The sequence below is a fragment of the Apteryx mantelli genome, chromosome 5 (assembly GCF_036417845.1).
Source record: "Apteryx mantelli isolate bAptMan1 chromosome 5, bAptMan1.hap1, whole genome shotgun sequence".
NCBI classification, from domain to species: Eukaryota; Metazoa; Chordata; class Aves; order Apterygiformes; family Apterygidae; genus Apteryx; species Apteryx mantelli.
Window position 1 is genome coordinate 20,662,440 of NC_089982.1, and position 14,285 is coordinate 20,676,724.

At 38.7% G+C, this 14,285-nt stretch overlaps 1 protein-coding gene across 1 annotated transcript in view; it reads left to right on the forward strand.

Annotated features, from left to right (window-relative positions):
- Positions 1 to 3,246: 3,246 nt before the first annotated feature.
- The window catches only part of EGF (epidermal growth factor), a 63,360-nt gene continuing 52,321 nt past the window's right edge, over positions 3,247 to 14,285 (forward strand). The window contains exons 1-2 of the mRNA XM_013951617.2: positions 3,247 to 3,367; positions 12,758 to 12,889. Of these exons, the coding sequence (XP_013807071.2) occupies positions 3,247 to 3,367; positions 12,758 to 12,889 (253 nt within the window). The remainder of the gene's footprint in view (positions 3,368 to 12,757; positions 12,890 to 14,285) is intronic.

The following is a 14,285-nucleotide window of genomic DNA, read 5'->3' on the forward strand; positions in this document are numbered from 1 at the left end:
ATGTGCTAATTAATACAATATAGATACTGAAAGCCATGGGAAAGTGAGGGAGAACTCAATTTCCTTCATAGCTTAGAAACAGCCAGAACATTGTGTCCTTGAACTCAGTAATTGCAGCTCTGTGCCAAGGTAGGGGAAAAGACCTTTTCAGTTGGATCACCAGCTGGTCTTTACCAATCAAGGCAAAGAAAGCCCTCCAAAACTAGATGAGAGAGTGGGAAGTCCAAAAGAAGGGAAAAGAAGGATAGATATTTACTGTTAGTTCATCAGTCTCTTGAGACACCAGGTCAAATTAAACTAGATCAGTTTTTAGCATTCAGTGTATCAGGAGAGATAATTTTAAGATCATTTGGATCAATTTGGATTGATTCAGAGGTAAGTCTAGTCTAATTTATTGTATGAATGCTAGCCTAAAGTAAATTACTGTGCTTACTAGCTGTGGGTGTGAACGGTAGCTTGCTTTGTAGAAACATATTTGAAACAGCTCCTTAAATGCTAAATGATTTTAGGTGGGAAAGAATTATTGTATTGGTCTTCTGAACCAATTGGTGAAAAATGCCACATTTGGAAAGTTTAGCTGTGGTACAGCCTGATGAATTTTGTACTTTGCTGAGAACTTTCTGGTTTGGTCTAGGAGAGGATAATTGGTTCTATCTGCTTTCAAGTAATTTATTTACATCCTCAGGCCCAGATCATATCATAGTGGATCTGGCCACTAGTTCTGGTCTGAGGCATAACTGGTTTTTGAGGGGAAAAAAAATCCCACTATTAAAAGAGATTTCTCCTGTTTTTTAAACCCTTTCTATACTTCTGGGACAGTGAAATTAATCACTTTACTAACGAGTCTCTATCTGACTGCAGTGAAGGGATATCTTCTTCCAGAAAAGTTCATTGTGGTATTGACATGCCAAACTTTCTCTCTCCATTTTTATCTTAGAGAGAAAAAAGAAGTTCTGAGACATGCCTTTGACTTGTGTTTTGAGTAAAAGCAAAAAGAGGAAATAGATGGGGGGGAAAAGACTGAAGGACATCTTTGGGAAAGACAGTATGTGTGAAGGAGAGACTAAAAGAATGTGAAGGCCTGTGGAGTAACAAAAATTGCTTCTGGGTTTTAGCAGAGAGCCTAATCATTTTGTCTCTTTCTGCGAGTTTGTCAGCGTTTCCCTGGAAGAGGTCAGAGCTGTACTCAGATGGCCACCCTCACAGTCTAGCAAGCTCTCTGCTGGTGGTTACTCACAGAGAAGTGACACATTCCTTTTGAGCTTTTTAGGTTGTGTGCTCCCAGCTTGAACACAGAGGAAAACTGTGTGAGGAGGAATCGACAGCTACAGAATTAGTAAAACAGATTCATGTGGAACATACCACAGTTCCTGGGCAGGATCCTGTAATCCTAGATGGTATGGCGTTACTACACTTTCACATTGGTTCCCCTTTTGTTTTCCAGGGGACTATTTGGAGGAGCAAGTGCTGTTTGTCATGAGTCTGGCCCTGCATAATTTACGTTACTATTATTGTATTTTATAGCATGCAGAATAAGCACTCAGTTCTGAACAGTATACATAAAAACGTGGCTTCCATTTGTCAGTCTGGATTTAATTAGTTGCATTAGTTGGAGCAGTGAGGATTGAGCAAGCAGAATGTGGCTACATATAGGCACAGAAACATCAAGAAACAGTTGCTTTTGGTGGAGACTGGCCCAGTTTATAATCAGGTTTCATGCTTCTTATTTTCTTTTAGTGCAAATCCGGACTCTTATCAATTCAGACAAATAGAGGGGCGAAGAATTCCCAGGGATGGAACTCACACAGCTGTAAGTTACTGTCTGCTGCTGCTGCTGGTGTTTCCAGCTGTTGTATTAGTATTTATTCTAGCACAATACTGCAGAAATTAAAAAAAAAAAGAAAAAGAAAAAGAAAAAAGCAGCAGAACTAAAATGCGTCACAACAGTTAGAGCAGCAAACCCTGGTGCAGTCAACCACTTAAACAACTGCTTAAATCTCAGCACGTTAAAAATTCAGCAAATCACTTAGGCTTGTGCTCTAGAGCTTTGCTGGTTTGGGCCAAAGGATTAGGGAAAAGGAGATTTTTTCAATACTGGAAGAACAGTGAGCTTGACTCACGTGGAATTTCTCTAGTGTACATGCCTTCATAAAATAAGTGTAAAAGAGCACTGTATCAGAACAGTAGTGTTTTACAGCACCTATTGTGCACATATAAATGACTAGAACATGTGTGAGATACTGCAGACTCAGAACATGTTGCCTTGGATTCTGAGAGTAGGCATTTTCCTAGAACTGTCAGACCTGAGAGAAGGTTGTGACTTCTGTGAAATCAGAATTGCAAACACATACCCTAGGTCTGAATCTGACCCTAAGCCAGTGTGTATTGCCAGCTGAAATAGATTGGAGAAACTGGAGGGAATTTTTTTCCTTCCTTTTTGCATGAACAAAGTTGGACAAAGTTTGTTTCTGGTAGTAAAAAACATGACATAAAAATGAACATGACTAATCATGACTGAACATGCATGGTATAAATCAGGCTACAATCTCTGAGAAATAAAACTTAGCTGGTGTGCAGCAGGTACTTCTCAAACATGAGTGGCTGGGTATCTGCATTCTGGCTCAGTTCCCTGTAGTAAGGAACTGACCACATTACTATTTGCAAACACAGGGTTCACTCAAGTGGTACTAAAAAGAGAAGAGGTGGGGCAAGTAGAGCTTTAAAAAGAAAGAGAAGTCTCTCCAAGTCTGTATGTATAGAGCAACTACGTTTTGGAGAAGGACGGTACCTGAAGATCTTGCTCCCTATATTCCACTGAGGGCTGTGGTGAACAGTTTTTCAATTTCTCCGCATTTAAGATTTGAACAGCAGCTTTGCTTGTCGCGAGGAAATCTGCAATGATCCTTGTGAACTTTGCTTTTACGCTGTGTTAAATTTGTGGCAAGAGTGTCAGGCATTTCATACTTGGCTTCCAAAAAAGAAAGAAAAAAAAAAAAGAGAGAGAGAAAACGACATGTGTGGGGAAGAAATCCCCCAGGAATTTCTTCAAGGTTGTAGTCAGACACAGTAAGGACTAAAGTGACAAGAAAAACAAGACAAAGATAAAACTTGGTATTGTGATAAGATGTCTGAGTATAAAGCAGGAGATTGCAGAAACCTTTTGGGATTACACGTGTTCATCTTATCCTGGATATGACTGAATACAAGCTTACTCTTCTCTAGCAACAGTCCAGAAAACTCAAGATTATGTTTCTCTTCCTTGTTGCTTTATTGTCAGTGGTTTTTAAAATTGGTTTTGTCTCAGCTCTGCAGCACTGGAACTGTCCTAATGGATACAGACTACAGACTGAAAACTCCATTTGTGTAGGTAAGTAAGTGACCATTCACAATTATGAAAACAGCATTTGTATTCTCTTAATTGAGCTTTATAGTTTTTAAAGAATTTTTTTTACAGAGTGTTTGTGTGCTGTACTGGCAGAGACAGTAAATCAACTTTTTGATATCACTTGCTTCTCAGAACCAACAGAACTCATTTTGTTTAGTAGTTTGTTATTCAGAAATCAGTCTCTTGTCAGTTTAATTATCAGAAAGTAGGATTAGGGTATATATGATTTTTAAAGAGATCCGAACTGTTCCCTGGTTACCAAAATTCCTTTCCTTTGCTTTAGTGTCTCTGTATCTTCAACACATGTGCATGCACATATTTGTGCTATTATATATGTGTAATTTGTGTATGGATGTATTTTTATATCTCTATATGCATATAGAAAGAGTACTTTTATAGAGAGTTAATACATCTCATACAATACATGAATAACGTGTTGGATACTGTAGTACTAAAATGCGGGTGAAGTGTATGACACTAATATTACTGTAATAATCTCTAGTGATTTGGAACATTTAAAATGCAGATTCTTATTCTTTAAAAAGTGTAAGACAAAGAGTGACAGAACCCTTCTTCCCACCCTGATACCTTGAAGTTCAATTTTTTTAGAAAGGCAGAGCCAGTGAAGTACTGGATTTTGTGTTAAGGAGAAGAGGAAATGCTCTGTAAGGCTTCAAGCAAACAGACCTAATACTTGGAGTTAAGCTTTTGCCATAGTTTGCTTGGGCTTCAGGAGCTCTGACTCAGTTCTTGACATGATTCAGTGACTTAATAACAGGTGCCTCTGTGCATTCTGCCAAGAAATACCAGCTTGTAAGCAGAAAAGAGAAGTATGCATGTTAAATATTCTGGTATTGAGGGAGGAGGAGCTAGGCATTTTTGTGTACAAACGATAAACTTGATTGAAGGTTTATCAGAGATGCAAAGACACCTAGGATATTCCTATGCTGATGCTTGAATTTGAATGAGGAACTCACTTCTGAAGTGAATCTCTGTACTCTCCCCTCTTACTATGCTTCTGTTCACATTGCGGAGCAGTCTCAAGGTGCGCAAATGGGATTCCCGATGGGTGAACCTAAACCAGTAGGTGCACCCTAGGAGAGCACCCGTCCTCCCTACTGTTAATGGGCATTCAGTCTGCAGGACCAGACTAGAACTGGTTCTGTGTAACCCCACCCTGAGATGTATGTAGGTCAGATCCTCAGCAGCTGTTGCACTTTACAGATCCTCTCCTGCAGGTCCATGCTATTTGCTAATGTTAACCTAGTTTCTATGGGCTAATTAGGAAGTACATTAGTTACGACTTATACATTACTGTATTGCCCAGATGAGACCTCACTTTTAACAGGACAGTCATACTGAAATGAAGGCAATTGCTTGGCTATTTTTTGGTGGGTCAAAGTCCGCTCTAAATATCATTGAAGGTTAAAATGCCACGAAAATGCATTCATTCTTCTGTTTCAGTCGACTCAGTTTGCACACTGACATGTGTTGCTCTCCCATTAACGGAGACAGGAGTTGCCCTACATTGTGTCTTTTCTGTTGAAAGCTAGATTTATTCTCTTGTTGTGCCAGTCTTGGGGATACTAGGTAAAGCACCAAAACAGGATTGCTGGTAGCTCAGCAGACTGTGCAAGAAATAGTAATAGAAATAGTGTTTTCTGTAACAGCTAAATTTACTATGATGTACTCTGAGCAAAGATCTTATTTTACCTTGTCTAGCATTGAATAAGCCAAAAATAAAAAGATACCCTTGCACATTTTAATTAAAGACCACTGAATTACAGAGGAGCAAGCACAGGCAGAATTTTGAGATGAAATACAGGACTAAAGGATGCTTTGATGGAATGGATTTCCTCTGTTCTTTTTTGTGTGTGCTGGATATACAAGCTCTGTCATGACCAGAAGCCCGGATGTATGAAATTCTAGTTCATTAATTATGTGAGATAGAGAGTGCAGTGGAAGCAAGTGATAGGAAGCTGGAGGCAGACTTTGAAGGTAATAATGGGCATAAAAGTGGTGAGTGGGAGACATGACTCATACCAGTGAACTGTGAACAATGACAGCAAGCTGAATTGTGCCTTGGCGACCATCCTTGGTGAGCTGTAATAAATATACCAATTGTAAAATGTTCTTTATCGTCTGTGACTGTGGTGGCGTCCTGCCAGCCGTAAGGCCTATCCTGAATTGAGGAGGTGTCGGCTCCTTATTAGAGAGCTGCCACAAAGGACACATACTGGAAAGTGCATAGGCTTTTCTAGATTCGTTTTCCATCCTGCTACTACAGATGAAGATCTAGGTTGTGCTCTTCTTACATGGCTTAATATCTTATTTCTTAATTAGTTCCTTTTATTTCTAGGGATATTCAACGATCAAAGGCCACCTTGTCATGAGGAAGCGTAATGTAATCTAGCCCTAAATGTTTCACATAATTTTATGCGGTTATTTTAAGAGAGATTATTTGAATCCTGACTTGGTATGCCAAGAGGGGAAAGGTCTTTGAGGCAACTATGTATTCCAGAACAGCACAGTTTATAAGAGACAGTATGGGAGAACAGGTCATGAGGTAAAAACAAAGTACTAGTTTGGTGCCTGAACACATCTATTTATTTGCAAGTAATGATGCAATTGGAAGCGTTTCTGCACTTCTTGACATTGCCGTCTTGATTTAATCTTTTTTTTAAAGCTGGTGTCAAGACTGGGGACTAAGTTAGCCTTAAAAATTCATCTTTCTTAGGCCCCAGTGAACACACAGAACCCTCTACCTCTAAAGGAAAAATGGTCTTGGCCATGCAGCGCTTGTTGTTGTTCTTCCTAAAAGATAAAAACATGTGAGCAGTGTGTCTTGGGAGAGCTTTGATTTCTAACGTGTTTGACCTCTGTAAGCATACAAGGGACACCAGGGAATGGGCTTTGGCCTTATGGCTATTAGGATCAGTTGGCTGTGCCCTCCCCAAGTACCCCTATAACACCACCATTTTTCATGCTTCTTTGGGGTTTAGATGCTTTTCCCACTAGAAGCCAAGACACTTTCTGTTGTGATACTGTTTATCTCGAGAAGCCTCTACTGTAGTCCCTTGCATAATCAAATTTAAGACTGGACATTAGTGCCTGTTAGTCTTGGACTACCCTAGAGAAATATATTGATGTTCTAGATACTGCATGAATGGAAATGTACCTTGGCTTCAGGGCTGACTTTGAGTATTCACTTTGTAAGTTTTAAAGGTGAAGGAAGATGGTTGTTTAAAAACAGATTCACAGTGTTGAAGAAAAGTTTTTAAGGAAGGCAAAGCAAAACTCCACATTATTAAAGTTATAGTAAATCATAGGGATTCTTAAATTCTGCCACATCACTGCTAATTCTGGCATTGACTAGTCACCCTTTTTCGCTTCTTTAGTACTAGCAAGCTACATGTTCCTCCAAAGCTACAGCTTTCTTGCTCTTGTAATTGAAGATGACAATGGCAATTAGATCAGCTGTTTTGGTCAGATTCTTCTTTTTGTGTCTCAAGCTTTTCCTCTTTCTTTCTTGCTCTTCACCACTCTCCTGTCATGGAACACTGGTGATGTGGAATATTCAAGTTATTCCTGATTGAATTACAATTTTTAAAATTCCCCTTAGTTAGCTAAATCCTGGCTCCAGTTTGCTCCATACAGCCTTCTGAAGACACACTGTTGAAATTTTTTATGTTGTATTCTGAGAATTATTAAATACCAATTCACAACTAATTCACAGCTATCCTCTGCAAACATCGTATGAGGTGATGTAAGAGCCAATGAAATGGGGAACTTTGTTGGCTACCCCCATCATAGTGCAATTTTAGGGATAAATCTGTTGGGATCCCACTGTATCCCAGTTTTTTGGAAGAGTGCAGCTGAAGCATATTTGTTTGCTTATTTTCAGTAGCTGTCTTCCAGCTAGCTCACTTCATATTATACTGCCTTGGGACAGATGCTTGAAAATATTGTTGCCGAATAATAGAAGGGAATTCTTCAACATGGGTCTGAGCCACAGGCCAATTCACTGAAAGATTCCCATTGAACTCTCTGGAAATTGGATCCAGCTGGATGTGGACAAATACTGTATTTAACTGTAAAAACTTGGATCGAGATAGGAAGGAGGAGAATCTATCACAAGAAGTGAAAGAAATGGCAGCAGAGATCACATGAAGCTTAACCCTGAAGGAGGCTGAGAAGCAGAGCTGTAGGGCCAGTTAATGATACTATAACACCTTTCCTCATCAATATTTTGCTCAATGGAAATGAGCAGATATTAATCTAATGTTCTGTTTTAAACAAATAGATTGCTAGATACGTTCTATTATCTAACTTGAAACCTGATTTTAAAGGGAGCTGGATGTCAGTAATTACTGCTGCCTTTCAAAAAGTGCCAGAAGATAACATCACGGACTTCATCTTTGAAAGGCAATCCAGTAACAGTATGTTGAAAATTAGACTGTATTTTCAGGGAAGTAAAGACCAGTTAGAACTGCACCTTTTCTCAGTAGCTTTCATGTGGAATTTGTGGTTACTAATTTATTCTCAGCATTTATTTCTCAAACAAAAACTGAAAGTGATTTTTTTTTCATTCTAGTGACCAAACTCTTGACATCTGAATCCAGAACAGTAGAAGATTAAAGAAGATATCATAGTCCCTTGAGATCTTTTTGCCATTTTTCTTCAAGATGTCTAGAAGTGGTTTCTGAACTTGATTTCAGATCTAAATTTGGTTCTACTTTATGTAGAACATTTTTTTTTTGGTTCTACTAAATCATATGGTTGCTTGTGCTGTCACAGCTGTGGTTCTGGACTGGAAAAGTGCAGGAATTGATAACCACCTTATTTACATTGTATTTTTTACCATATTATCTGAGCACTTCACAGCCTCTGTACTCTCAAAAATTCAAAAGATCAGGTTGTACTTTAATGCCCGTTTAAAAACTAGGGAGCTGAGGTAATGATAAACTTGCACTTCTTCACTCCTTCAGTCCCTCAGAGATTTGCCTCAACTATTTTGTGACTTGTTGATAAATGGGACATTTTTTCCATTTGTGACTATCTTCTGTTCTTTGAGCTGTATGTTTTTAACAAAATAGATAAAATGTATGAGCTATTTTCTTTGTAATCCAGATTAAATTTATTGTTTAACGTCATTGATAAGATTATGAGGTGACTGGATACAGAAGACTGAATTCATCTGTAGTCCAACTCCACAAGAACCAAATTTGAGTTAGGTTGTATGAGTGTGTATCTGTGTGGATATATTTTATATATAAAATCTATATATTTGGGGCCATAATGAAAGGCACATTCTGGGTTACTGTGGTTTCTCTGTATCCCTGCCAGGCATACTAATGCTCCACCTTCTGCAATCAGAGCATTTCTTAGGACTCTCAATAAAGTGGCATATTTGTATGCAAAGTCATTGAGAGCTGCCAACATCATGATGACATGATTCATCGTTTTTGCTGATTCTCAAGGCATTTTTTGCATAAAGAAGCCATTGTGAACTGAGCAGAATCTCATTCTTCCATTCAGGACTGGCTGTCAGGGCACTGCAGACAGCTTTTGTGTTCACTAAGCCGATCTCTTTCACAGGGTAAAGTTCCCACTGGGGAAAGTGGTTGCCAGGATACATAAAACAGCTACAGCAGGATGCAACTGTGCCTTGCTTAGGCATAAAGAGTGCAGGTGAAGGCACTCTTAGTTACACCTGATGGATCATTTTATGATCAAGTTCTCCTAAGCCTTAAGAAACAGCTTTTGGCGCCTTTTTTTTTTTTTTTTGACCTTTACAAAAAGGAGGGCTCATGTTAAGCCTAGGACCGTCTTCCATTGTTAGTGCCCTGAACACTGAATGTTCACAGAGCTCCAGCGTATTTAACAATAGCTCAGTGTCTGTTGGCACTTCCTGTTTACAGCTGGAATGGACGGTCTCTGATGGCCAAGCAGCTTGTCATTGTGCCTCTGATTTTGCATTGGGCAATTATTCTTGAACTATATCCTTTCATCAGTTAGGGTGATTGTTCGCTTTTCAGTGGGTGGGGGATTTTCTTTATTATGTGAACTTTAGTAGTGCTGAAGACTGGCACACTGATTACCCCCAAATCCCCTCTTTAAGTTACTAGGGAGGCAGCGTAAAAAGCCTGATCAGTCAGTGTGCTCTCTCCTGGAGAGTCAGGTTTTTGTTGTTGCTTTTTTTTTTTTTTTTTTTTTTTAAATATGGTTTAAAGCTGGGAAGGACCATCCTGTAAATCACAGATCATTGTCCAGTTACTGTGGTACATAGCAGTAACCTGTGTTTGGTTAAAGCATGTCTTCCCATTCTCATCTTGATTTGAGAATATCCACTGATGTTTTTCACAACTTCACAGTTTTTTCTTGGTAGCTTGTTCCCTTAGTGAATTGCACTCGCTGTTAAAACATGAGTTTAATTTCTAAATTTAATTTTCTTGGCTTCAGTTCTCAGCCATCAGTCCTTGTTAAATCTTTTCTGAAAGAGATTAAAGTGCCCTTTGGAAAATGGGTACTTTTTCTTTCTGAGGGTTTGTATGTACTGTGATCAAGCCTACTCCCAATCTTTTTGATAAGCTAAACAGACTGAGCTCTTTGGGTGTCTCACTGAAAGGTGCTTATTCTTACCCTCAATTCTTTCTTTTTTTTTTTTTTTTTAATCCTTGTTATATACACTTTCTAATTTTTCAGTACCCTTTAACAGCCTGTATCCGAGAAATACAAAAAATATTCCAATATTGTCTGATCACTGCCATATATGGAAGTAAAATTATCTCCCCACTGTCATTTATTTCTCCTGTATTTTATATGTATTGTGATTTAACTTGTCCAGTAACATGCTGAGAGGTCAGCTGCTTGTCCAGTATGAACTTAAATCCTCTTCAGAGTAAGCACTCTTCCAGATACTGTCTAGGGATCAGGACTGCCTTTCTTCTTTAACATGCACTTTATTGAGATTGAATAATTGTCAGAATGATTTCTGTCTTTTTAAGTTTTACATCTACACAGCTACCTTTATCACCCATACTTACAATTTTGTCAAAGCAATAACATCGTATTTATTTAACAAGCCACTATTGTCATAAAAATATATTGACTAACATTAATTACATTATAGTCTGTATCAACTGAGCCTGGCATCATCTGCTTTTATACTGGTGACTAAATCAGATTAGCTGTCCAGCTTAGTCAGCCTGCTAGTCCTTTTGAAAACTAGCACATCATGGTGAGATACTAAGGCAATGTTCACACCAATAGACTTCTTCACATCTCTGTTAACATTGACGGTAGTTGTGAAAATGGACTGAGGTCACCAAAGTCCTCACCAAAGATACAGGCTATCAGAAGCCCTTTAATTTTAAGGATACCCAGGCACTGTTGGCTAGCCTGTCATACCTAGATTTAAACTTGCAACCCAGAGCTCAGGGTTTCTGTAGCCCATTAGCAAACTTCTAAGCCATTCAAACCTTTCTGAAAGGAATTTGCAGGAGTTACTCCTTTAATTCTATGGAGAATGGCATGTACATCTCTCGCATGTCTGTGGGAAAATATGCTTTGGAAAGCTGATTGTTTGAAGAAGAATGCAGTTTAGCATTAAAATGCTTTATGGAATTAAGTTGCTGATAATGCATCTGTTTTACCTTTCTAATCTGTTAAAACAAAAATTAGTTGCACATGCTCTGATTATGTTTCATACATTATCAAAATTAGTTTATTGGCCACGTGGAAAATATTGTGGAACAACTCTGAAAAGAATATGGAAGCATTCCCTAATCTGTATGGTCACATTAAATGGCTGTAAAACATCAACTTTCTTTTTGAATAACTGCTATTTAACACAGAAAAAAACCCCTAAACTCTTCTGCTTTATGGAGATTTTAAAGGCATTTAAGGGAGACAGTTCCCTGGACCACATGGGACACCAGAGATCTGCTTGCTTTCACTAACCTGAGATTGCAAACAGGAAAAGTTCCTTTCAAAGTGCTGGAGTGAGTTGATCGAATTACCAGTTTGTTATAGTGAGATGCCATTTCTGGCCTTCTCTGAACTAGGTGGATGTTCACCTAACACTCACAGACCTCCTAAAGCCCTGTGGTAATTTGCACATGATTCAAATGCTGTGTTACCCAAGAAGCTCTTCCTTAGTTCCTCTGAAGTCTTGGTCAGGAATATAAGTATATATAAATATACATACACATAAATATATTAATACATATATATATAGATTTGGTTGTGATTCAGTCTCCTGTACTGGCTTAGTCAAATGTGTCCCTTAAAAAGAACTCATGTTGCTTCTTTTTTTCTTGTATGTGTGAATTCAAACCTACTGTAATGTTAAAACCCAGAAGAAAAGCTGCTGTGTTTTACTAAGGCACGGACATCAAACAGCTTGGGCAGGGTGAATGCTGATTCTTAGAGCAACCTTCCCTGTTATTATACCAAGAAATATACAAGGACACGATACTGCCAGATGTCATGAACCTCTAGAAGTTACCATTTGATTTCAGTAGGAATTGAAGTGTCTCTGAACTTTCTGGGACAATCCTCCATGGTGATGAATACTGACAAAGAGCTTAATATCTTCCCCCTCAGTGTAAAATATGCTCCTCAGTGGTGACTTTTTTTTTTTTTTTTTTGAAGTCCTTTGCTTTCAGAGCTACTACCTCAAGCCCTAATAATGCACCATAAATACCACAATTATCTTTTTAATTAATAAAAGCTCTGGGCTAATCCATCAGTTAAAAGTCAAATTTCTAATTAATTTGCTTGTTGTCTTGGATGGGTGTTTGGCTTGGGATTGTTGCTCTCAGAATATAGTGTTCTTTAATGTATCATGTATGTTTTTGACACATGACTGAATTGAAAATGTCAGGTTGGGAGTGCTTTGGCAGTCATATGTTTTGCAAAGTCTGGTGATTTATTTGCCAAATTGTTACTGTGGAAAGAGGGATAGTAATAGAAGGAAGCAGCCGCAGGCAGAGGTTGTGAGAGTATCGTAATTGCGTAGCAAAGGATAATGCAAATCACAGAAAAGAGTAGTAGACAAGTCCTTTCCCTGTTTTTGGGCAATCAGGGACCATTTGTGTAGAGTGCCCAGTCACTAGGGGAAGAGGTAATTTTCCTGGTCAGTCTCCTTTAAAAATAAAAATAAATCCCTGAACATGTGGAAAAAAAACCAAATCAACGATTCTGAAACCAATAAGTGAAGCAATATAGCCATCCTCCTCTTTTAATGGTGGGAAACTAAACTTTGTAACTAACCGATTATCAGCTTTCTATGTCCAGGGTCATCTTTCTGTTTGTTCTCTCCTGCTTTTGCTAGCTGAATTACCCTGATCTGTTCAAAACATTTTTCAGATATTGATGAATGCCTCGAAGGTGGTTTGGGAACCTGTGGCCAAAGCTGTATCAATGTTCCAGGGTCCTATATCTGCTCCTGTTTGCCTGGCTACGCCTTGGATATAGACAAATGGTCTTGCTATGTGAATGGTAAGGTCATTTTCTTTTCTAGTGACTGAAAAAGAGCTTTAGAGTTTTAATTAGCAGTTAGCATACTTTTCAAAGTGGATCGTGCCTGTCTGTTCCTTATTCACAATACTGACTTAATTCAGCTACTGGAAAGCAGACCAATGCTTTGGTTTGCTCACTGAAAAACTGCCTCTTCTAGTGTGCAGGTAACTGGCAAGGGGGAAAGCAGATGTCACAGAAGAGTGACAGTGGAAAAAAGGAAAGTATGGTGGTAAGAAGATGAGTGAATATGTGGAAAAAAAACAAAACATAGCTTCCTGTTTAGCAGATCTATTCCCTCTCAGAGGCGTAAACTGTACTGTAACTCTAAACTCTCTCTCTTATCCTGTCCTTACTATTTCCAGGAAAAAATGGCACTACATAAGATTTTGCTCCCTTTGCTCCTTTCAGTCTGTTGGCATTGATACCTGTCCAGTGTATTTAGGTTCTGGGGACAGTGCTGTGAAATGCTGGACAGGAAGTCCTTATTTTTGGTTTGGTCCGTAGATAGTGTTAGTAAACATGAATGCTACTGTGAGTTCTTTCTCTCCCCCTCTGTCCTAAATTGTCAAACTGATTTTTGAACACGTAATTTGTATTTAAGTTTTAAAAGCTTTTAGCCCCTCTGAGAGGAAAATATACACAGTTATGGCCTTGAATAACCTTAATTTTGTCCTCTACTGATACCACTGGGGAAATAAACATATTGCTGTCTAGAATATGAGGTGGATGTGCTCACCTCTCCATCTTGATTTCCTGCATGCCTGGTTTGAGTTCCTGTCTGGGACACACTACAACTCCCTTCTGGTCCAGGAGTTCAAGTTTTCTTTTTGTGACCAGTGTGTACTTGGGGCTCTCCTTAATGTGGAGATGTGATGTGGCAGGGTATGTTTGTGAACCAAGAAGTAGGGGATGTACTCGAGTCCCTCTGGATGTAGCCTTTGGGACCATGAACATAACCAAAAGTATTCTGTGTGGCTCCCAAATCAGCATCAGCAAAATTACCTCAGGTAACTCCTAGAATCATTGACAGCAAAGTGTCACTCACAAAGAGCCAAGCTGGATTTTTGTAGCCCTGCCTATACAGGGCTAGCCCTTTAAAAAAGAAGTGTTATCTTTTTATCAAATGTTTTGTAAACTATTTACTTTTGAACTGAAGAGAAATGAAAATAAACATGTTAACTCACAATGACATTTCTGCTCAGATCTTTCAAAGAACAATCCTACCTTAATACATTATTGGTGGACTTCACACTTTTTCTAAGGATATTACTAACATTTATACCACTAGTAGAAAGTGAGTGACAATTCAGGAGCTACTGTCATGGATTAAGAACGCTATCCTTACGCTAGGTGCAAATCCTTCTGTAACAGGTAT